Below are 23,861 nucleotides of genomic sequence, written 5' to 3'. Positions count from 1 at the left end.
GCTGAACATTCCTGTTGCAGATCCCTACGGCACACACGGAGTGTCTGTTACAGCCTCCAGGGGTAAATGATTAACGCCCATTCCACCTTGGGCTCACCTTAGTCCTGCTCATGCAGGAGGGGTGGGGTCTCCAGCAGTCTGCCCCAACCCTCTGGTTGAGGTCACAGCACTAAAAGTAGCTTCAACACCCTCCAGTCGGGTGTCACAGTGGGGCCAAATTCCCACAATTTCCACTCATTTGATGAGCTGGGGCTGTACTTGCAAGCAAGGAGTGACCAGATGGGAGGAATGACACCAACACCTGCAATAACAGCGACACAAGGGCCCTGCTCCACATCCTGTCTGTGCCCACTTCTCTTTTCCTGCCAAGACTCTCTGGTGGTCCCACAGAAGGGTCAGTCCCATGCTTTTCCCTTGGGAAGGGAAATGTGAGCACAGGTGAAACTGGAACAAGAAGTTTCTGCCAGTGTTTGCTTGAAGCCATTTGCTTGGTTTGGAGGAAAAAAATAAGAAGCATATAACTTTGCTGTTTTCTATCCAGCTGTCCCCCCATGTGTACTTATTTGCACTCATTCCCTATACAAGGGCTTCCAAAGCTTTCCCGGGCATGAAGCAACTGGTTTTGCACCCAAACCAAGACAGAATCTTCTACTTGAATGATAAAATTTTCCTACTTCCTCCTGTTTTCTTCTAGGTCATCAGGAAATGCAAATAGCATCCCTTTTTGAGGTTAATTGTTCTATGGAGGAGTTGCTGAGCAGTATTACCTTGCACCAGCTGAGGCTCCAACATCTTCAAACAGCACAATGGTCAAGGTCTGCTGTTGGCTACATTTAACACTGCTGTGGAAATGCTTGCTATAAAACCTTTCTTGAAATCCCAAAATTAATGCATTTCCCAACGATGTTAAGGAGAGCCTGCAACAACAGGGCGAAGGCTGGCAAACCCCAGCAGTCCCAGGGCATCAGAAAACTGTAGGTGAAGATGCTTTTTTTGCCACGTTTGACCATGAAAACTGCCTAAAACTTCTCCCCATTCTTCTTGCTAGCACCTGCAGTGTCCCTGACATGTTACCTGTGATGGTGCTCTTGGGTAGAAGTTTTACTGGAACATGGGATTGCTGCTTTTCAAAGACAGCTGGATGAGGAATAACTCCCTTTAACAAGAGCCTCTCTGGAATGTGCTGCTCAACAACCTTCCCTTTGAGGAGGGACTTCTTTGAAATAAAATCGCTTTGCAGAAGGTGTTATTGCTCCTCATTAAGAGTATTCTATGTAAATTTGATACTGAACAGAAGAAATTCTTGGGGACACCACCTCCTACCAACCCCTGGCCACAAAGATTTCTCCAGGAAGGACCACCTGATGTGATGAAAAGACTGGTGTTGTTTGTTTTCTTCTTCTATGCATACAATGGTGAGATTGAATATTCAGCTCTGCTTTAGCTGCTGCACGAGTAAATAGCCTGGATATTTAATTACTGCAGCACATTGACCTGGAAAGCAACGTGAGGTTTTTTTCCTGGCTGGCACACGACACCAGCTTGGCAAAAAAAACCCAAAACATTGGAGAGGAGCAGTGATGCAGTGGACAGGGACTGGGAAGGAGCACTGAACTGACCTCTGTGTATCACCAATCACTTCCAGAGAGATAAAAACCAGCAAGAGAACCCTACACCACTTCATCCCCTAGAGCACTGCTGTACCTGGCTTCTACCTTCTTTCCAGGAGAAATCTCTTGGATCCACATAACACCTCACAGACTTTTCAACCACAGGGCCAAGGACAGGAAGTTTGATGCCCCCATCCCTTGTAACCATGGTGGGGTGTTCCCCAGCTGGCACACAGCAGCCAGACCAGAGACCTGGGGCACAGCTTCTGCTGGGGGCTGTGTGTGCCCAGGGCTTGGGCAAGGAACACGCAAACCCCTCACCAGCTGGGTGGTATTTGCAGCTCTGGCAGAGCCCAGAGAGCAGCTGAGCTGCCACACAAGTTGTGCTGAACATTTCTGTGTGCAGCACAGGAAAAATGATGGTTCTGTGCTCCAGCATAAGTGACACCCCATTAGAGAGTCTGGAGCTTTGGGGGTCCGGCAGACATGAAACCACAACTTTCCATTTTCCATGCAGAAACCTAAAAGAAACAAATTTTTTTTTTTTTTTTAAGCAACTGCTTGGGTGAGCAATGATTTTATTGTGCTATTAATATGACCATAAACAAGAACAACATGTGTTTATAGGCTCAAGTGCTTCATTACTTGCTCGCTGACATGGTAGAAATCACCGTGGCATCAGTTTAAAGTGCAAAATGGAGCAAATCATTGCAGCCATGTTGTAAAATCATCTGGGCAGGCAACCTTTGAACGAAGGCAATTGATAGCTCCGAGGCAGCTGTACAACAGCAGTAAACAGAATAGTTGTCCACAAACCACCAGACCTGCAGGAGAGCAAATACACCCCATGCCTTGGAAGGGGAGGGAGCACCTAGGGGGCTGGGAAAGGTTTGGGAAAGAGAAGTAAAGGTTGTTCTCTGAAGGTGACAGAGCTGCTGTTGGCAGTGCCTGCTCTGGGGGGAGCCCCTGGTCAGCTGCAGGGTCTGGTTCTCCCAGACCTCAGCTTTGTGTCTGATCTCCTCCAACCCTGCCACCCCAAACATTCAAATTCCTGTGACAAACTGTGTGGGCTGAGCTGGGCTGTGCCACCAGGAGGCTGTAGGAGCAGGACTGAGGATGTACCCTGAGCTGGGAAGATCCAAACTTTCCCATGGCTTTTGTTCACATCTGCTGGGGAAAATGCTCCTCTTTGCCATGTAATGGAGGGTACAAAGAGATGCGGATCCCCTAGGGGAGGACTTCAAAGTGGCAACAGAGAGGAAAATGGCTAAATATTGCATGGATCTGTCTGGATGTGGGTCTGCAAGTCTGGGACCTGAACAGGAGTGCTGGCTTCTCTGTGGGTGCAAGGGCTTGGAGGGAATTTGCTCTGTCCCACAGGGCTGGGCAGACACGTTGCCTCTGCCACGAGGAGACCAAGGGACACAAGTCTGCAGGAGTGGCTTCTGTGCTGGAAATGGGAGTGAAAGATTGGAAGACACCCCCAAGAAGTGAAAAACTGACATTGTGGGTGATGTCACCCAGTGAGGGCAGGGAGTGAGCAGGAAGGAAAAGTTACACATGTCCCAGTTGTTTCACTTCTTGTCCCTCTGCCTCGTTTCGTCTGTCACCAGCCCCCGGAGCATCCTGACGCTCGGTCGACGGTTACCAACAGGCAATAAATAAAACCTCTGGAGCCACTGGTGTCAACATCTTGGCATTGTTTAGGTCTCCTTGTTTGCCTTTAAAATAACTCTCCTCCTCGGGGTCATGCAGATGAAAAAGCGAGGACCCCCTGCCACCATCCATAGAAATCATCCTGCCACGACTTGTGCTGCCCTGCCTTTTTTTTTCCTGCCTGCTCAGTCTGGGGTTTGGGGAGCTGCCTGGGAGCACTGCTCATTCCCCAGGCTCTGCTGCCTCTTGCCAGCCTTGCCTTGACATGCCACCCCGGGTGCCAGTGAGCTTGGGCCACATCACCCCGACTCTCAGAGGGACACCGAGGGCTGGATTTGGGCTGCTGCACCCTGCCAGCCCCGTGCTGCTGCTGCTTATCTGCTGCCTGCCTGTGCCTGGCTCTGCTGCGGATGTTGGCCGGCCAGAGAGTGGAAAAACAAACGCTGGAGATGTGGATCCATGGTCAGAGCCTGGCCCTGCAAACATGGTGTGCCAGTGATGGGCCTGGCACCGCAGGGAGGCCACTCCATGGCAGCCTTCACCCTGGCACTGGAGCTTGGCATCATGCAGGCTGCTAATGGGGCTCTGGAGGCACAAGAAATACTCCTCGGAAGACAGTTTTCATCCATGGGCTTTGGTAAAAGGGTGGCTTGAACCCTCACCATGCCTCCCTGAAGGGGACCAATGCTCCCCAGTGCTTGCAGCACCTCCTTTCCTCCAGCAAGGGTTGCATGGTGGGAAGCATCATCCTCCATCCCAGCTGAGTTGTGACTTGATGTCAGAATCACTCTCCCTGATCCTCCTTAGCCTGTTGTTTATAATAAAAATCAAGCGATCCATCTCTTCTGACAAGAGGAAGAGTTGCTCCAGGAAGCCCTGGACAGGTCAACTTCTATATAAAGGAACTATTACTTGACAGTTTCCTGGCCATAAATAGCTGTACAGCAAAGCTGGGGATTTTATTTAGAAATAACAAATAAAGTAGGCCATAAGTAACTTCATGACCTTGCTCCCTCCTCATTTCCCACCCATCTCTCCCCTTCAGCAGGTTCTATTCCTCATCCCCAGGTTCCTTGGGGCTTACAGGACCCCCATTTCCCACTTCTGAGATGCTGCAGAAGCATGCTGTTGCCAGCTTTTGGAAGTGTGGTGTCAGTTTTGCATCACTGAAGATTTTTTTGCTACAGCTCTGCTCCAATAAATTGTTTTATACCTGGCCTTCATTAAAATAATTAAAAAGCAATTTGCTCTGCATGGCTGAAAACTGGAAGTCTTCCACTCAAAACATCCCCAAAACTGGATTCAAACAATTACACTTCCAACACACCCCTTATTTTTCAATCCCTTATGCTTTTTTTCTAAGTTTTGGATGACTAACTTCTGATTTTCTAATGCTCACACTTGGCAACATCAAAACCAATCAGGAAATACAAAAGAAAAACCCAGCATTTTAGTATTCTTTTATTATTGGGAGGTTTTGACCATTTTTGTCATGTCGTTTGCCTAAAATAATAATAAAAACCTCTTTGTTTGGAGCTGGAAAGGGAAGAGCAGCGTGTTTATTTCATGTATGACTCATCAGCTCAGTGTTGATACGCGAAACGCTTCAGAAGCTAACACTCTATAGAGATGATTGTTTTTAATATAAAACAGTAAATGTTTAAAACAACCATTCTTTTTTTTTTTTTTTTCCTCTTTTCTTCCTGTTGTGGCCAATAGAACATAAGGCAGGCCACGTAGCTTGCATTTTAATAAAATTAAGTTATTTGGTGCCATGTTATTACAGTCTTTTATTGGAAAGTGGAATAAATTGCACACGGTGGAGTCATAGGAGGGAGAAATCACTGCGAATAAACAGATTCTGGGATGCATTTATTTGCTGGTTTCGTCTCAGAGGAGGAAGGCTTTCCCCAGGAAAACAGAGGCAGCCCCGGGGTTCCGGCCTTGGGGAGGCAGCCCTGGTCACTCTGGGGAAGGCTGAGTTTTTGGGGTCCTGGTGCCACAGCGGGGTCATCCCAGCCCCATCCAGCTGGCGTTTTCCATGGGCATCCTCCGGGAGAAACCTGTCCCGTGGCCGTGCTCGGCCCGCCGCGGTGCCAGGCGCCGGGGCAGCTTGTCCCCCTGCCCGTCACACAGCCACAAGCGTTGGTCCCGAGGCTCTCTGCTGGAGGCTGGCGGTTCCTAGGCGAGCGCCAGGGCGCACCAGGAGTCCTGGCGGAGGGGCACGCTCAGCCCGGGCTGCGGGGCCATGCTGCCGGGGGAGAAGCTGTAGTCCTCGGGCTCGAACTTGAACTCGCCGTGGCCGCCGGCCAGCGCCTCGTCCGACTGGCTCTGTGCCTGCCCCGGGGAGGGAAGCAGAGGGGCCTTAGGAAACCTGCCACTAGCCACTGGCCCCTTGTCACAGGGCAGAGGAGGGGTGCATTGGGAGCAGGGTGGGTTATCCCTGGTGCTGAAGTTCCCTTCAGAGCAGTCCGGAGCTGGGCAGGATGGTCCCTGCAAGCAAAATGACCGGGCAAAGAGGAGGCATCCCAGGGCCCATCTGCATTTATTCATTGATTAAATATGTCTAGTTTGGAGATCTTTAGGTGTGTGTATGTTTTTTCAAAGCACAGCACAAACCAGATTTCTTGTTTTCAAACAAAAAACCCCACCTTATATGGTATAACCAGTGCTGTACCAGGCCCTTAGGTGCTGAGGTTGGGCTTCCTCTGCATACACACATGTCCAGCAATGGGAGAGCTTAGACTCAGCATAAAGACAGTGTTGGGCCACAAAATTTTGATGTGTGGATGGATTTAGAGGGTTTTTTTTCCTATATGAAGGTGAAATAGCAACCAGCCCCTAAGAAAAGCTTGGGACAGAAGTGAGGCCACCAAGCACCTCAGGGCTGTAAGGTGCAGATAACACAAGCCCAGGGTGCCTTTTCTTGGGAGCTACAGAGGATTCCACCCTGGGCTGATCTCATCAACTCAACAGAGTTGTGCTTTCATGGCGGGAGGTGGGAATTAACCTCTGCTCAGCACTGAAGCCACAGCAGAGCTTGGACACCCCAGGTCTCCACTGCAGGATGAAAGATCCCATGGGAAGCCAGCAGGATCCAGCCAGCCACCTTTCTCATCCACAGCATCTTGGCTCATTGTCACTGCTCTCCTCAGCCTGAGGGAGTCCACCAGGCTGGTGGCCACAGTGCAATGAATTAATTGCTTCACCTCATCAAGGCCCCCCAGGACAGTGGCCATGGAGATGTGTGGATCACCCAGCCCAGCAGCTGATGGCTCTGGCCCTGTCCCTTACCTGGGACACCGACACGATGGTTTGTCCGGGGTACTGTGAGGTTGTGCTGGGCTCTGACTTTAAAGTGACCGTGCTGTCTGAGTTGGTAATGGAAGAAGGGGAGTTAGTGGCCGAAGTCGTGGATCCTGGAAGACAATTGGTAGAGGGCAGTGAAGCAACATAGGTGCAAACCTGCACCTAAAATATAAAGGAATTTATATTTTAACAGCAACCATGACATCTCACAGCATGACTCTACTGTTTTCTTTCTAACACATCTGTGTCAGAAAACGTGTCATATTAGGCTGTGAAGATGCTGATAGAGGAGGAGCAACCCTTTCACAATCTGGCAGTGTTTTGTTCCCATTACTCAATTTAGCCCAAATCTGCTCAAACATGAGCTCTGGTGCACTGGAACCAGGTGCCCACAGCACTGACATTTCCTACGAGCATCTTCCTATCACACAAGGTCTATGCAGAAATACAGGCCCCAGATCTAAAGCAATCACCAAGGAAAAATTCTCATTATTTTCTAATTATCATAGTTTCCTACAGAAGAGGAAACATTGTGAACTGTTCTTCAAGACCCCAGGATGGATAATAACAACACTGTACCTGTTGAGGCTTTGCCTTTGGTAATGCTTTTAGGCTTCCTTTTCCTCGTCTGGATGCTTTCCTTTTTCATGGCCAGAGGTCGTGGTACCTTGACATTCATAAAGTTTGAAATCATTAATATTGTACTTTATTCAGCTCCTTCCCACACATGTTGCTCCCCTATTTCTGTGCTGTAGCACATGCAAAGCACCTAAAGTCCTTGTCCTTCACTAAGAGCTATTATTCTCTGCATCAGGCCTTGGCTGGAAGATATATAAGGCTAACAGCTAAGGCTTTCCCACAAATTTTGTTTTTTCCTTAATTTCCTATTTTTCTTTTCCTGATTTATTAGTGACCTTTGCGAGGGGGCTCTATTAAATTGCACTGACAGACTGAGAGCCTACAGGGCTCAGAGGGAATAGGCCTGGGGTAAAGAGGCTTCAGACTTTATGGAGGGTTGGAGTCTCCTCTTGGGCTGTGGACGTGTTACCAACAGCTCCCATCCTCCGTGGGTAAATGCTATCAGCCAGCCTCCATGTGGGCTCCTCAGCCTCCTTCACACATTCTTAACTAGGACACAGAGAAGAAAAAAGCTCCTTATCTCAGCCTGGGTTTGGGGAGCTTCAGCCTCCAGCTACTGGAGCCTGGTAAGCTTTCATTTCATGGAATCCTAGATGGTTTGGGTTGGAAGGGATCTGAAAGATCATTGTGGTTCCAGCTCCTCTGCCACAGGCAGGGACACCTTCCACTATCCCAGGCTGCTCCAAGGCCCATCCAGCCTGGCCTTGGACACTCCCAGGGATGGAGCATCCACATCTCTGGGCGAGCTGAGAGCATTCCAGCACGCCCTCAGCCTCACCCTGGAGAACCCCAGCAGACTGAGCTTTAAACTGCTCAAGGAGATGGTAGAGCTCTGCTGGGTCCAGTCTAGGGACTGGTCCTTCCAGAGCTGATCTCCCAGACCTGCTGGGCAGCAATCCCAGATCCCAGAGGGTCCCTCCAGGTGTGGACGTGCTCCTCACCCCGTGGAGCTTCATGTACAAGCCGCAGGCGTTGCAGACGGGCTCGCCCTCGGCGTTCCTCCTCCACAGCGTGGTGTTGGTGGTGTGGCAGTTAGTGCAACAAAGGCCAGCACGTCTCGATGAAGACTTCAAAACAAGCAAACAAACGCGTGAGTGCACACAGGAGAGATGAACTGGGACGTTTCCTTTTGTGTCAAAATGAAATCTCCAAGTACACCATATTCCCGGAAAATGCATAACGCACGAGAGCCAAATTCAGATCAAAGAAATTACATTCAAATGAGATCACTCTAATTTGCAAGTGTTTGTTTGGTTTGGGATTTTAAAATTTGTTTTGGTTTGGGATTTTTTTTTTTTTTTGAGATTGGTAAACCTGGAAAATATACTTGCAACTCATTTCACAAACTTCCAGCAAGTTTGCTGGAAGTGATCAGGACTCAGATCATGGAGAACTTCCCTCCAAGACATCCACTCAGATGGAAAGTACCAGCTGGGCTTTAAATGCATGGAGAAAACTTATGGTTTAAGTGAACTCTTCTGTTTTCCTGCACTCAGAACTACCAGTGAAGTTAGAAACATCTCAATTATTCTCTGGGTTATGACAACTGCAATCAGTTGGCTAAAGTGAGCAGAGCCAAACTGAACTGGTCCATGATGAGACCAGGGAGATTATCCTTCAAGTCTCACAGATAATCTGGTCTCTTACAGGCTGTAGAAACACCCTGAAGACAATTAATTAACAACATATTTTGTGAGTGCAGTGATTGCTGGCTCTTAAACATTAATAATTCCAAATGGAGAAGGAAAATATTCTGGCAGAAGCAGCAAACTAATTTCTGACAACTTCCCTCCAAGCTGATGGAAAATTCACATCTCTCTTTATACAGATTTGTCAGCTCAATAGGCATTTCATTTGAAAGTATTTTAACATCAGGTATTGAAACTATTTTAATAAAAGACCTCACTAAGTGTAAGATACCTCTGGCATAAGTAATATCTCAGGCTCTCCACATTCAGGTGTCTAAATATGTTCTTCAGCCAGCAGAAAAAATTGTTTTGAATCTGCTCAAAGGCAGACAAAAGGTGATGGAGGCAATAAAGAACTCCCTGTTTATTTATTTTTCCATTATTGCTTGATATCGTGACTGAGCAATATAACGAATGAGGTGGGAAGAGGAGGATTAAAAATGAAATGTTTTTACAAGGTTAGCAGTCAAATAAAGATCAGCTTTGAGTTTCAAGGGGCACAAGTGACATGCCCTAGGTTTGATTCACTCGTTGCTCAGCAAAGAGGTCTTAGCAACTATTTGCAAATAATGGCACCACTTTGGGAATTATTGAGCTTGCAAGAAATAGCCAGGCAAAAATAAAACCACACCAAAGCATGAGCTAACAAGCCTGGCACAGAGGATGAGACAACAATCTTTATCCCTGCCATGGTGTCACAGCAAGGTCCTGGGGCAGCTGCACAGTGCCTTTAGAGCCTTTCTGCTGCCAGGACTGTGCTGCTCTTCCCTGCAACCAGGAGGCACCTCGGCTCAGATGGGAGCAGAGGGAGATGCTGAGCACCTGAGGGATGCAAGGACTCTGAGGTTCAACTCCTGCTGTGGCCACAGAGGGGAATTTGGAGCCACTCAGCCCTGGGATAACTGCCTGCAGATGGGGAAACACCAGTGCAAAGCTCTTTGGAAAGTCTCAAATTTTCTGGGCCACCACAGGTCCCTGTGAGGGAGTGACAAACTCTCCCTGTTTCACAGAATGGTTTGTCCACAGCTTGCAGATGAGGTGACAATGAGACCTGTGGCTCTGGTGGCCCAAGGGCAAAGCCAGCCCCACCAGAGCTCTGCCCACCCTGCCAGCACTGGTTACAACCTGCTCGTGGCCTTCCTGCAGGGACAGTGACAAGTGCCTTCTGTACATCTTGAGCGTCACTCTGCAGGCTGGCTCCTCCTCACACAGCCAGGGGGAGGAGAAATCATCCTACATCACCAATATCACAATTTAAACCTCAGAAACCCCATGAGAACCTGCCCCTGCACCACAACCTGCCAGCTTAGCAAGAGACAGTCAAGGTTACCATTGCTCACTGAAGGACGAGAGTACAATACATTATTGCTGGCTTCCCAGCAATTCTCTTGAAAGAAAATGCATTTCTGCCTGCCTCCACCCCACTGCCTTTGTACCATTTTGACCTTGTTAGGAAGTTGTTGACTTCAACATTGTGCTCAGTGTTTATTTATACAAATGCACCATACACTCAAACAAAAACTCTTCACAGACCTGGCTTGACAGCCAAGTGCTGCTGATAAGCTCAAGGAATGGTGAGTTGGTGCCTATTGAATTAACTGCGTGTGAGAGCTGCTTGGCGAGCCCAGAAAATTCAAAGACAGCAGGGAAGGTCCTTCTGAGGAGACCAAGCTGTCAGGGACTTTGCTTCACCTCCTTTTCAAATGTGGAAAAGAAACCACTGGGTTTCACCGGAAAAAAAAAAAAAAAAGGCATTGAATCCTCAAATTTAATCAATATTTCTATGCCCCCGTTTCCAACAGGTTCGAGGGGACCTGTGGTTTACAGCAAAGAAGTTATAGCAAAGTGTGCTGAGATATCTGGGCTCAGCTCCTGAAAGTGGGGGACTCAGAGGCTCAGAGGCAAAGGCAGCAGCATCCCCTGAGATTTGCCTTTGTTACTTAAAGCTCTTTGCTATTCAAGGTGCTCCTTGGAGGATGAGGGAGCAGTAAGAAATGAGGGCAGAAAAACACCAAGGCACACACTGGGAGGTGACTCCAGGATCCTGTTAGACTGCCCCAGGGCTGTGATCCACCCCATCCCCACCTTCCCCTAAAGTGCCACCAAACCCCCTGGGCATTGCAAACTGTGAAAAAGGACAGGCTGAAAAATTCCTCCTGGGCTGAGGTAGAAAAAGTATTTTCTGAGCCAAGCTGGAGGAATTCAGCTGCAGGTTTGGAGCAGCACGTTTCTCTCTGTACAGGTTAGTCCTTCAGCTCTGGGTGGTGTGGGAGCTGCTGAGCACAGGACAGCCCCTGCATCTGCCCAACAGGCTCCACTGTGCAGAGCAGAACTTCTCCTAACAGGGGAATTGCAGCTGCCTTCAACTTCACCAGCTGCTCCTGGTTTCAAAGCTGATCTGCATTTTCAGACTAGGTCTTAGATATCATCTTGAGACACACTAGGAAACTGGCTAGAAAAGGTGCTGCCTAAAATAAAATAAAATAAAATAAAATAAAATAAAATAAAATAAAGCACTGCCTCCATCCTCCTCTAACATAAAACCTCTCTGCTGAGAGCCATGGCCTTTTGAATCCAGACACAGGCTGGAGCAGAGTGGCTGTCCCTGCTGCGTAGAGGATGTTGCCCTTATCTCAAAAAGAAAAAGAAACAAAAAATGAAGTGGAAACTACAGAACTGCTGCTCTCCCTCTCCCATGCAGGAGCAGGCTGAGCTGCAGGACATCATTCCTGCAGTTTTATCTGGGCCTTGTTGTGCTCTCTTCTGAGGGACTTTGCTTTGTGAAAGCAGAAGTCAGAATAACTCCCAGAGCAGTGTCTACATACAGAACAAAGGTCATAACGTAAAGGATGAAAAGCTATTTCTTTTTCCTGTGTCTGTGTTTCACTGCACTGTGAAAATGGATTTCACTGTTTCTACAGCCTTAGAGTCAGTGCATTCACGGCTCTGCTCCCAGAGCTGGCACCCTCTTGCCCATCACTTCTTCTTCCAAAAGGGCAGAACTTGTTGCAACAAGACATTTCACATCCTCGGGAAAACCCAAGGTTTCAAAATGTTTCATTCCAAAGTCAGAATGGAAAGTCAAAATTGCAGCCCCTTTTCTAATCCTAAACCAAAATCCCCAAAATCCCCTCAAGTATTTCAACCATAGCAAAACACTTCCCCAGCACAAGAATCAGCTCTTTCATTTAAACTTTACCATTGTGGCATTTATTGCCAAAACAATAAAAAGTTTGGAAGTACTTTGGTAATTCCCAACTATATTTGCTCATCGCTGGGGAATGGTCTTAATTCTGCAAACAGGCGTTTTCCATCAGAAAACTTTGTTGAAATGTTTGTTGAAAAATGCCTGATGGGTGCCATAGATGAGGCTCAGGCAGGCAATGCATGGCTGTCTCTCTTCCCATGTGTGGAAATAAAATACGGAATAGCAGCGAGATGTCTCCAATTCCCCCAGGGAAAAGCTGCTCAAAAATCCCCTAGAAATTCATCCAGTGACACATTTGGATGCCAGTCTGAAATGCAGAGTTGGATTTGAACTGGTTTGCACCTCTCTGTATGCACAGGTCATGTTTGCTCTGAAGAAATGGGCAGCGTAACTCTGAGATTTGTGGCACAGCAGTGACCGGGGGTTCAGATTTAATGTCACCACATTTAAGGAGATTTAAGAAGGATTTTGGAGGGACAGGCAAATCCTGTTGGACAATGCTGAATGTTACACAAAAGTGCCTTGATTTTAATGTGATGAACAAGACAGGAGTATTTTCCATGGAGCTTCTACTAATTTCATTTTGCAAATCCAGAGCTGCATTTCCGAGGGTCGGAATCAGAATTAAACATCTTGCTCAATCTCAGCTTTTTTCTTTATTCCTGACTGATTTTCATACACAGAAAGCCGTCACTTTTGGGTTATTGCTAATAATTTGTTTTGCAATACCAAAAAATAACAGCAGGAATACACCCCTAGTGAAAGGCCGAGGAGCTCCCAGCTGTTCCCCAGAACAGTTCCAACAAACATCCTGTTTGTAATGACTGCGTCTGATGACAAGCTCTAAAACCAAAACTGTTACCACCAAATTTAAACATCCCAAAGCGACTCCACAAGAAAATAAAAAAGGATGTGCCTTTCCTCTTTCACCATGGGATCCCAATTGGAGGAAGCCCAATATTACATTGACAGAGGGAATTAATGGTTTAAACAGCAGGGAAACTGGGAACTGCCAAACCCCAAATTTTGCTCTAAGGCAGGAGGGTGAAGGCAGCGGGGAGCAGGGCCTCGTCCTGCTCAAATTGTGAGCAGCCACAAACCCACTGGGCCAGCTCAGGACCAGCCCTGCCTCCTGCTCAACTGCTCTGCCTAGACCGTGTCTGTCTGCATGGAGAACTAGGGAATAATAATAATTAATAATAATAATAATAATAGAATACAAAGCAGAACGTCCGCTGCAGGAACAGAGCTAGGGAAAGCCCTCAGGGTCCCAACCACAGGCAGGAGTGATTGTTCCTGCCTGGCTCTGGTGCTGCCCTGGGACCCCTCCAGTCCCTTCAGCCCTGTCTCCACTCGTGCCAGGGCAGAAACCCCTCTGACTTCATCCCATTCTCCCTGACCCCGGCCGGTTCTGTGCTGGTGTCCTGGCATTTAATCAGTGGGAGGTCAAACAGAGCCTAACACAAGTCCAGAGACCCCAACAGCCACGGTGACAGCCCGTCCAGCCAAGCCGGGCTGGAGCAGGGGATCCCGGCGGGGTTTCCCTCTCTTACCAGCCTCTTCTGCGGCTTGAGCGGCCGGTTGATGCCGTTCATCTTGTGGTAGAGCCCGCAGGCGTTGCACAGGTAGTGCCCGGTGCCGTCCTTCCTCCAGAGCGGGGTGGACATGGCTCCGCAGTTCACGCACTCGCGGCCGTCCCCGGGGAACTCCTCCAGGTACTCTGCAAGGAACACCCGCGCCGTGAGGCTCCGCAGCATCCCCGGCGCACCGGCATGTCCCCGGGCACCCCGCGGGAGCGGCTCCCCAATCCTCCGTGCCACGATACCAGGGGCAATCCCTGTCCGGAGGGGGTTTACCTCCACCCTAAAAGTGTGACACAAACCCTTTATTCCTTCCACACCTTAAAGTTCTAATGTTTTGTTCAAAGACCGCCTATTCCCCCATCCATTCCTCCAAAGACGCTGAGCACGGCTCGGGTCTCCCTGGGAAGGGACGCTCAGGATCATCAGCGGGACAGTGCGATGATATCCCGGAGTGCAAAAATAAATGGGAGACGGGGCAAAATGGGGCGATTTTCCTGATTTCCGTCACGAAACACACCCAGCCTCTGGCCGGGGGGACGGCCCGGCCGGGGAAGGCTCTGAGCTGCCCGCCGAGAGATGCCGGGCTGGCACCCGCGGGCACCCCGGGCTCCCCAGGACAGCATCACCGGCCGCCCGGGACCCCAGTTCCTGCTAGAGAGGAATTTTCGGGAAAAAAAAATAACAAAAAGCCAAGGAAGGAGCCGCAGAGCACCGTCCGAGGTGCCTCCCTGCCCCGAGCACGGCTCAGCGGCAAACGGGCAGCCCGGAGCGAAATTCGGACACCTCTCAGTCGAGAGTCGGTCTTTTTCTCCCGATCGCTTTCCCCCCCTCTTTTTAAAAAGAACTTGTTCTTGTTCTTTTCTTTAGAGGAAAAATATATTTTAAGTTATTTTGTTAAAAATCTTCAATCGGATTAATAATGATGCAATGGAAAGGAAAAGGAAAAAGAGCGAAACTTTAAAGGGGGGGAAATGGAAAATAAAAATAAAATGTAAAGAGAAAAGGTAAAAAATATTTCAGTAGTCCACTGAATTAAAAAAAAGGAAAATTGAGAAAAAGAAAGAAATAAATAATAGTTTAGGCTACTTGAGAGAGTTTACACTATCCAAGAGCAAAAATAAACGGCAGAGAGGACGGCAGCCGCTGTCCTGGCTCCTAAAGCACCGAACTCAAAGTGCAGAAAAGATTTCTGAGACATCACCTCCCTCAGCAGGACGATCCTTCCCCGCACAATGCAAAGGATTTTCACAAAGGGAAAACCCTGGAAAGAAACCGCTGCCCAGCACCTCCGGCGCGGCAGGAAAAGCCGAGCCGGGGAGGGAGCTCGGTGGGGAGGGGGCTGCTTCCCTGCTCTAACTTTGTTCTTGGGGTGAAGATAAGATAATTCGGTTCACCGCAGTAAAGATGATAACGCGGCTGAGATCTTGAAGTGGCTTTTAAAGGACTTTGCAAACCACAGCCGGAGGAGGCTGGTGGAGTGCCCCCGGGGTTATAAACCCCGCGCACGAAGAGTCCTGGTAAATCAAGCCCGAAACCTTATTTGCTCAGAGCTTGGTTTAAGGGGACTCTCGGTGTGGGTGCAAAGGAATTGAAGTTTATTGTTCAACGCCTGAGCGCCTTTCGGGGTCTCCCCAAAGGCCGCAGAGCAAGGCAGCTGCGGACCTGTTTGGGCGAAGGCAAATGAGGAGACCGAGAGTCTGTTCAAATATAAACTAATTTACCACAATAAATTACTTAAAAGGGAGGGAGCTATAAATCTGCCCCGCTAATTTAAACACAAGGGTAAGTATTGAAGCACAGGCACAAAGTCGATATTGTGGGAAGGAGATATCGCGGGGGTGGTGGTGGGGTGGGGAGGGAAGGGGTTGAACTGCCTCTGCTTCTCTGTCCTCCTGGGGAATTACTCTGCTTTGAAACGTGGTCTTTGCCCTTCTTGTCACACACGCATCCCCCTCCCTTATCCCACCTCTGTCCGAGGTCAACCGCACACACCCCATTCCCGGACCATCTCCCCATCCCTGGATAAAATCATCCTCTCCTCTGTCGTCGGGGATGCCAGCGGGACAGCTCATCTCGGGGCCGGGCTACCGACACACAGAGGGGATGGGATACGGGATATGGGATTGGGATGGGATATGGGATTGCGATGGGGTATGGGTTGGGGATGGGATATGGGATGGGGATGGGGACGGCTCCCACCCAGCGCCCCGAGACGTCGCTGAAGGGCGGCGGCGACCTACCGAAAGTGGACCTGCGGCCGGGCAAGGCCGCCTGCCTCGTCTGCAGGCTGTGCAGCACGCTGCTCTCAAAGTGTCCGGCCGTCCAGGAAGGCGGTATCTCGGGGGTCACGTAGGCGGGGTAGGGGCTGGAGTAGGACCCGTTAACGGAGCGCACCAAGGCGTTGCCGTACTGCTCCCGGCCCCCGCCGCCCAGCAGCAGGGGCCCCTGGTAGGCGCCGTCGCGGCCCGAGGGGCTGCTGCCCTGCGGGCTGTGCGAGTACGAGAAGCCCGAGGGCGGGTGGGGGCTGCCGGCGTTGAAAGCCCCGGCCTCGCCGCCGCTCTGCCCCCAGCCCGGGGGGTTGCTGAGGTGGCTCTGGTGCGGCTCGCAGCCTTGCAGGTAGGGCAGCGTCTGGAGGACGGAGGGTACCCGGGTGGTGGGCACGTAGACGGGCGAGCCGGCCGACGAGTGGAGGAAGTTGCTGGAGTCGTGGGAATAAGCCGACTGGCCATGGTTGGGGGTGAGGGCCAGACCCTGATACATGTTCCGTCCTCGGCGGCGGCGGCTGCTCAGGGCCCGGCCGGCTGCGGCCCGGCGGTGCCGAGGGGCTCACTCAGAGGAACCTGGAGGGAGAACCGAGAGCAGCGGGCTGAGATCCCGCACACACCGGGCACCCGACGGCCTTTCCCCCGCCGAAAACGCCTATTCCTTGCCTCAAGCAGGGGCTGAAATTTGTAAACTTTTTTTCTTTGTTTTGTTTTCCCTTAAATTTTCCTTTGAGCCCGGAGAGGATTAACCTCCTTGGAATGGGCAGCGACCCCTCCGGCACTTCATCCTCCCCGCCGTCCGCCTGGGCACATCCAACGGGCCGGAAAAACACTCTAACAATTAATTTTTTTTCCCCAATAGTATTTCCCTTCCCGTCCTTGCCCCCCTCCCCCCCAAACCCGGGGCCTGGAGCGCAGCTCGGGGCCTTGTTGGCGAGGACGTGCCCAGCTGCGGCCCCTCGGGTTCCCTGCGGGAGCGGGGTCCCGACGGATCTGGGCAGAGATCCAGGATCGGGAGCATCCCCGTTGTCCCCCAGCCACCAGCGCTGCCGCTTTCCTGTTAAAAAGCGCAGTAAGCCTCCAGCAGGCCTGTCCGTGCAGACGGAGGGCTGCAGCCGCCGAACCCCTCAAGAGCATCCCGCCCTGGCCCGCTCCTCCCGCACAGGTACTCACATGGCAGCGTGCCGGGAGCGGAGCCGGGCATGGCCGTGGGGGCATGGAGCTGTGCTCAGACCATCCAGGGAAATCCCAGCAAAATAAAAATAATCATTAAAAAAGAAAAATACAATGAAGCTCACGGGGGAGGCAGGGAAAAAAAAAAAATCCCTGGAAGAGAGGGGTTGCCCTCCCCCGCTGTGCCCCTTGTCGCCTCCCCGGCTCCCGTGGGCGCGTCCCTGGCTGCGCCCGGCGGGGAAGTGGCGGCGGCGGCTCCGGCTCGGGCTCTTTACGCGGCCCCGGTGCGGGCCGGCCCACGTGACGGCTCGGGGCAGCCCCGGTCCGGCCGGGATCGGGATTGGGCGCCTCCCGGCAGGGGGGGTCGGGATAAGTCCCGGCGGCTCCGCTGCCGGCGGGGGGGACGCGCCCGCAGCCTCCCCCTGGCGCGGGGCCGGGCGGAGCGGGGGCAGCATGCGGCCCCAGCGCGCCCCGCACCGCCCCGGGCCCGCCGCGGGGCTGGGGGGGTCCGCCCGCCCCCGGCGAGGGCTGGGGGTGGCTCCCTCCTTTGCGGGCCCCGCTGCGGTTTTGGGGTTCGCTCCCACACCCCGTATGGAGGTGATGCCCCCCACCCCCGCCCCGGGCCGCCAGGAGATGCTGGGGCGAAAACTTCCCGGCGGGGATCTACTAGCCGACGATGAGAGCGGGTGATTTTCTGCTCCGAGCGAGCGCTCCGGTTCTGTTTCGGCATAAACCCCATCCTTACGGGGGAAGGGCGTCTCAGCCTGCCCCAGGCCCGCCCTGACTTTCTCAAGCGGCCCACGGGCCCGCCGAGGATGCGGGATGCTCGCAGCCTGCCCGTCCCGGCCGTGCCCGGCTCCGCGCGGCTTTGCCACGTTCGGAGAGCGGCTCCGGCCCCTCACCGTCCCGTCGGGGCTGCCCCGGTGCTCTGCTGTTCCCCGGGGGAAGCAGCCGAGAGAAGGGCTCCCTGTCCTCCCTGCAGCCCCGCGACCGAGTCGCTCTGACCTGGCGACGGGGACAAAAAAAAAACCCAAAATCCTCTCCCAGTTGTTCCCCGTCGGCGCGAGCCGGGAAGGGACTTCAGAGGGGAAGGAGCTCTAAGTCCCAGCAACCCGCTTACCCCGGGTAATTCAGCCGATTTAACTCTCCTCCGGTACCGGCCAGCGAGGAAATAATTCCATCGTTACAGGAATTTGTTCCCCGGAAATTTTGTGCTTTTGCACAAAGTCGCTGTGCCTCTATCTCCTCCCCAGAGAAACGGGGAAAAACCCTCGGCGAATCTCGCCCGCTGCTCTCTCCATCCCCAGGCAGACAGAATTTTGTCACCCGCAGGCTTCCACCGACTGGATCGGGCCCCGCTCGGCCCCGGGATCCCTCCGGTCACGCCGCCGGCGCTGCCCGCCCGTGCGGTCCCGGCGCCCGGGGGAGCCCGTCCGGCCTCGCCTCCGCAGGGAGCAGCGCTGCGGGAAGGGTGGGAAATTTCAGCTCCAAAATAAACTGGTGCAGGAATGCCAGCTATTTCCCTCGGAATAATGCAACTCAACTGGCTGGAGATGTATTTATTTGCTCGCGAAAGCGGCCGTTTACGGCTCGCAGGGTATCCCTGTGTCCCTGTACCCGCAGAGCAAAAGAAGAAAACAAAACCAAAACAACCAATTCCCCCCAAACAAACAAAGAAAAAACAAAACTGAATTTTAAAAAGGAGAAAAATAAGGGGGAGGGGGGAGAAATATTTTTTTAAAGTCAGAAAAATAATTTTTTTTAAATGTGAAAAAGCTATACAAAAAGAAAATAAAAACCCGGGAAGCCGCAACCCCGCGGCGGCACGGATAAAACCGTACCTACAAAAAACTAGCTCCAAACCCTTCGTTGCTGTGGCCGAGCCACCGCTGGAGCTTTCTTCGTTTCGTTTCGCGTGGGTTTCCAGTTTTCACAATTTCAAGATGCTACTTAACTAATTTATTACATGTAATTTTTTCTTTTTAAATACGTACGAACTGCTCTCTCCGATCGCTTCTAATAAATGTGAAAATGTTGAAATGCGGGATCTACCCGGTGAGCATGTTCACGGCGGAGGAAACCACCGTGCGCGAAAACCTGCCCGCGGACCTGCGCCGTGTCTGTGGGCAGTTCCATCCAGCTGTTGGGTTTTTCTGTTTAATTTTTTTTTAACTAGTTTTTCAACGCATTTTCTCCTCCGGTGGTGCCGGGGTTGCCGAGGCCGCGGCGGAGGGCGGCGGGTCCGAGGAGCGGCTCCTCCCGCAGCCGCGCCAGCAGCGCCCGCGGGCGCGGAGCAGCTCCGGGCAGGTGCTCCGACACCGAGGGCTCCAACTCCCCCTTCCAGCCCCCGCTGGGCACCGGCCTGTGTTGGTGTCACCCACGTGTGAGGACTGCGTGTGGCGCCCACGGCGTGGGATGCGCCGTGGTTTGGGGTGTTTGTGGGATTTTGGGTAAAGGGGGCAGGCAGGGGGCCCGGGGGTCCTCCTCTGTGAGGAAGACCCCGGTGGGCGATGCTTTTATGAAGTGAGAGGCAAGGTGGCAGCGTGGCAGAGGCGATGCCCTGTCCGCAGCCCCGGGTGTCACCCGGGCTGGGGGACACGGGGACCCCGCGGCTCTCCCGGGGCTCGCTGTCCCACCGGGGCACCCCGGCGTGGCTCGCACACCGCTGCCGAGCTCACGGAGAGGATTAGATACAAACATCGCAACACAGCGCGGGTGAGGGTGATGCCCGGCATCCCCGACCCCTCTTTGCCATCCCCGTTGCGGGATGGGACGGGCGGGAAGGCCTCCCGGGAAGGGACCCTGCGGTACCTCCGGGAGCTCTGACCCCGGGGTACGGCCCTTGCCGGGCTCACGGTGCGTTTGGTGGGCTGAGTCCGAGCCGACTCCGCTCTTCCCGGAGCATTCGACCACTTATTTTGAGGGGGTTGGAAAGGGACCGACCTCTTTCTACAGGCTCCCCGTGCTCCCTCACCGCCCCGTCCAGGCACAGCTTGACTCCGGCTGAGTTCCAGAGGGGCCGGTGCGGCTCGACACGGCCCCGAGGGAGCCCTGACCCCTCCAGGTGAGGCTCCCCCGGGCCGGGACAGACTGCCCGGCGCCCCGGCCCCTCGGCCCTAATCCTGCTCCGGCTGATTTGTGAGTCCTGCGCGGGCCGGACGCGTGGGAGCATCCTGCGCCATCCCGGAGGGGGCTTTTAGCTCCCCCTTCCCCCACGGAAAAGCCAAGGGAAAAAAAAAAAAAAAAAAAAGGAAAAGACAAGTGAAGAGAGAAGGGCAGAAACGTTCCCGCTCCTGCTGCACCGGGTAGGGCAGCGAGGCTCACCCCGAGCGTGGAAACTTGGGTTACCTTTCCCCTCCGTGCACTGGGAGGTGACAATTAGTTATGTCTCCTTTCCTTCCTCTGCCTCCTCCGGGTGCAGCGTCCTCCCCCGGGGCTCAGAGGTGTTTCACAGCCCCCTGCCCTCGGGGATGCCGGGCAGGGCGAGCTCTGACCTCCGAATGGAGCCCGTGCCGGGCTGTGCCCTGGACCGCCCGCGCAGCCGGCACCGGGCCCCTCGCTGCCCCCGTCCGAGGCACCCAAAGGGAAACCCAAAGGGAAAATTCAGCCCCCATGGGTGGCATCGGGCTGCTCCCCGGCTCGGCTCCCAGCTCCCAAACGGAGGACAGACTGCTCGGGGACACGCGGATCTCCCAGGAGCTGCTTCCCCTGCCTGTGAATGAGGGAGATGGACAGCAGGGGACCGACAGGGCCTGTATCTCCTGCATCCCCTGGTCTCCATTGCTGACACATTCCCAAGCCCACATTCCCGGGTCTGTATCCCTCCATCCTACCCCCAGCCCCTTCCTGCCCACTCTGCAAGGGATGGGCTGGTCCCTGCCCAGGGACCAAGCTCATGTACCTCCTGCAGTCGAGGCCAGGCAGATTCCAAAGGCAGGGTTGTGATGGACACAGCCAGGGCTGGGGGAGATCCTGTCCAGTGAGAGGCAAGAACTGAGCTGCCCCAGCTCAGCCAGGCAGGGACAGATGGGTTTTGTGCCTGGAAGAGTGAGGGGATGCCAGAGGGCTGTGTCTTAAAAGGGTTAAATAAACAGCAGAGTCTGCCAAAAATATTTATCTCCTGTTATATGCATGTGGCTGTGGCTATCAGGAAGGGGGGCTGTGATAGAGGTGGGCGAAAATATTTGATTTTTCCCTCCTCTTGCTCTGAGATTCTGTTTTCTTCCTTAGCCCACAAGGATTTCACTGGAATGGGAAATAAAAGGTGTCCTGCAGAGATGATGTTTCTTGCTGTCCCCTACACATCCTTTATATTGGGACGCTTCACTCCTCTCATGAGCCAAAAATGGCTACAAAAATCAGCCCTTTTCATTCAATATTTAAAGGGTACAAAAAGCCAACTGCAGTGCGTGCTTCCCTCAGATGGGCATTTTGGTATCTGCTTCCTAAAAGTGACCTGTGCTTGTGTGATTTGGACCCAAATTGTTTCAAATTCATTTTCCTTCCAGGTGAATTTAACAGAAGCTCCAAGTTGCAGAGCAGTCAAGAATCCTCAGGCTTACATGACAGGACCAGTGAGCACTGGAATACCCTGTGAGGGACAGATCACATCATTTTTTGCAGATGGCCAAACGGTTGCAGGGGACTCTGAGAGCTCTAACTTTGCCCCACGCCCAAAGGACAAAGACTTCCAGCTTGAGGAGGATAGACAGCTTGGAGGGCTCTGCAAGGGGTGAGGGAGGGTCAGCCCAGCTGGGAGGTTCTCCAGGAGCTGTGCCATGGGCGGGAGCAGTGGGTGACTCAGGATCCAGCCATGTGGGCACGCTGGGGGACGCCCCGGGTAAACGTTTGTGGGGTTGAAGCTTGAGGGCACGGAGAGGCACCAGCCAGGCAAGGAGAGGCAAAAAAATCTTCTGTACTCTGTAATGGAAACTATTTCCCTGTACAAACTCCATCCTGGTGGGCTGATGCTGGGCATGCCAGCTTGGTCCTGGCAGAGTTCTGATATCAAACCACTTCCAGAGCCTGTCCAGCTACACAGGGTTTTCCCCAACGCCATTATGGGCAATAAATGGGGGAAGACAAAAAAAAAAAAAAAAAAAGGGCTATTTTGGTATATTAACCTCTTTGTGGCCAGGTGAAAGGTTAAATTCACATGATTCATTGGCGGCTGAGAGACAGCACTTTGTTGCTAGGATTTTGGGGAATGTGGAGGGCTCCAGAGAAGGAGTCTCGCTAATCTTTAAGGGAGGGAGCCAGGCTCCTGTCTGACGGCTGCAGGCCCAGCAGCTCTGTGTTTCATTTCAGACTGTCACTCTCCTATCTCTCAGCTCACTCCCAGCTCCAGCTTGCTGCCAGATCTTGGGAACTGTTAACTCAGACAAATTTATAGATGGAAAAAGAACAGTTAGCCATTGTTCCTGGGGTGGGGGAGGGAGGAAAGAGAGGAGCTTCGGCCACCAAAGTCATGATGTAACCTGGTTGTTGCTTGTTTGGGAGAAACGTGCAAAGGATCTTCCTCTTTCCATGCCAGGGAAGGAAATTGGGACCATTATGTTACTGCTAGATGTTGGGAGGTGTGATGTTGGTGCCCAAGTCATTTGGAGATATTTGTACAGTGTTTCCATAAAGTGGAATCTCCCAGCTGGACATCTCTGGGGTATGAGCTAATTTTCTTCATCTCAAGTCTTGTGATACTGGGTGTTTTTCCTTAAAGCTTTGGGATCTGGGGTAATGAGCTCTAATATCAACAGCAGTGTTCTCATAAACAGAGCCCCTCACTATGTGGGATGCTGAGAGGAAACTGGGAATGGGAACATGTCAAGGATTAAGAAAGGAAAAACCATCTGGCAAATAGGGACACCCTCAGATTCATTATTCCTTAGAAGTGCAATGACTTTGAGGAAGCATTGCTGATTTCTTCTACCTTGGAGACAAGTGGGACACTAAGAAGTTGTCAGACTGGAGCTGTGGCCCTGACCTCTGGCTGGATGCACTTCCAACCAGCCTTCATGGTGGAAAGATTTTGAGTTTTCAATACAATGTTAAACCCCGTATCTGGAAAATGAGACAGCACTCTCTCACCTTAAGGTTTGCTTTAGATTTTAGATGGTCTTTGGCTCCTGAACATGGGTCTCTTTTGGAGGTTTGCCTTCCCAAAGTACCCAAAAAACAGATTTTGGTTGTGTTTACCTACTACACAAGTGTCCCTGCAGCCAGGCTGTACCTGTGTTGCCTTCCTCATGGTTTCTGTAGCCCTTGCCATCTGGAATAATTCCTGGTTCTTTGAGCATTTTTGCTTGGAGGGAAGGATTGTGAAAGGTCTAGAGGGTGTCAGGTGAGTCTTTCTGGCCACTTCTGCATGTAGCTCAGGACAGGAGTACTTGCATCACTGTGGGATAAATCAGTTGTGTTTTTTATAGCTGCTTTGAATCTAGATCTCCACTTTTAAAATCCTTACTTGTGTGTACAGAGTAGAAGGAAGCAAGAGATTTTTGATTTAAAATGTAAATAGTGAGAAGTTATGCACTTAGTAAATCCAACCACTTGAGAATCTGGCTATGTAGAAGGTGGCTTCTTCTTCCAAGGTCTGAAGGTCTGCAGAAGTCTGTTGTTTTAATCAGGAGACTGCATGGATTTGATTCTAAAGGCCCAGAATATGCCATGGTCCCAAAACATGACTCCCTTATTTTTCTTATTAGAGTTTCATTTAACTCTGCACTAACAGGGTC

General features: G+C 51.9%; 1 protein-coding gene across 3 annotated transcripts; it reads right to left on the bottom strand.

The window, feature by feature from the left end:
• Positions 1 to 4,701: 4,701 nt before the first annotated feature.
• On the bottom strand, positions 4,702 to 21,135 carry GATA5 (GATA binding protein 5). 3 transcript variants are annotated; one of them, XM_085558248.1, is made up of 8 exons: positions 21,032 to 21,135; positions 17,131 to 17,179; positions 15,934 to 16,533; positions 13,664 to 13,830; positions 8,156 to 8,281; positions 7,155 to 7,242; positions 6,561 to 6,685; positions 4,702 to 5,603 (listed from the first exon to the last, which is right to left on the bottom strand). In XM_085558248.1, the coding sequence occupies exons 3-8, from the start codon at positions 16,451 to 16,453 to the stop codon at positions 5,448 to 5,450; spliced, it is 1,182 nt and encodes a 393-aa protein (XP_085414374.1). In that variant the 5' UTR covers positions 16,454 to 16,533; positions 17,131 to 17,179; positions 21,032 to 21,135; the 3' UTR covers positions 4,702 to 5,447. The 3 variants fall into 3 exon arrangements, with proteins under 3 accessions (XP_085414374.1, XP_085414373.1, XP_021409210.2); XM_085558247.1 differs by lacking the exon at positions 21,032 to 21,135 and adding an exon at positions 18,251 to 18,542 and having other exon boundaries at positions 4,707 to 5,603; XM_021553535.4 differs by lacking the exon at positions 21,032 to 21,135 and having other exon boundaries at positions 4,707 to 5,603; positions 17,131 to 17,374.
• Between the last annotated feature and the right edge of the window lie 2,726 nt (positions 21,136 to 23,861).

This window comes from Lonchura striata, chromosome 20 (assembly GCF_050655825.1).
Source record: "Lonchura striata isolate lonStrDom1 chromosome 20, ASM5065582v1, whole genome shotgun sequence".
In the NCBI taxonomy this organism is placed as follows: domain Eukaryota; kingdom Metazoa; phylum Chordata; class Aves; order Passeriformes; family Estrildidae; genus Lonchura; species Lonchura striata.
Note: the sequence above shows the minus strand (reverse complement) of the source record. Positions and strands in the feature narration are given on the sequence as shown.

What these genes read in the sequence shown, in the direction of transcription:
- GATA5 (XM_085558248.1), bottom strand. Translation starts at nt 16,453, where the DNA reads ATGTATCAGGGTCTGGCCCTCACCCCCAACCATGGCCAGTCGGCTTAT. An exon ending in CGGCCGCAGGTCCACTTTCG is followed by an intron (nt 13,831 to 15,933) that starts GTAGGTCGCCGC and finishes TGTTCCTTGCAG; the next exon opens with AGTACCTGGAGGAGTTCCCC. An exon ending in TGTACATGAAGCTCCACGGG is followed by an intron (nt 7,243 to 8,155) that starts GTGAGGAGCACG and finishes ATGAATGTCAAG; the next exon opens with GTACCACGACCTCTGGCCAT.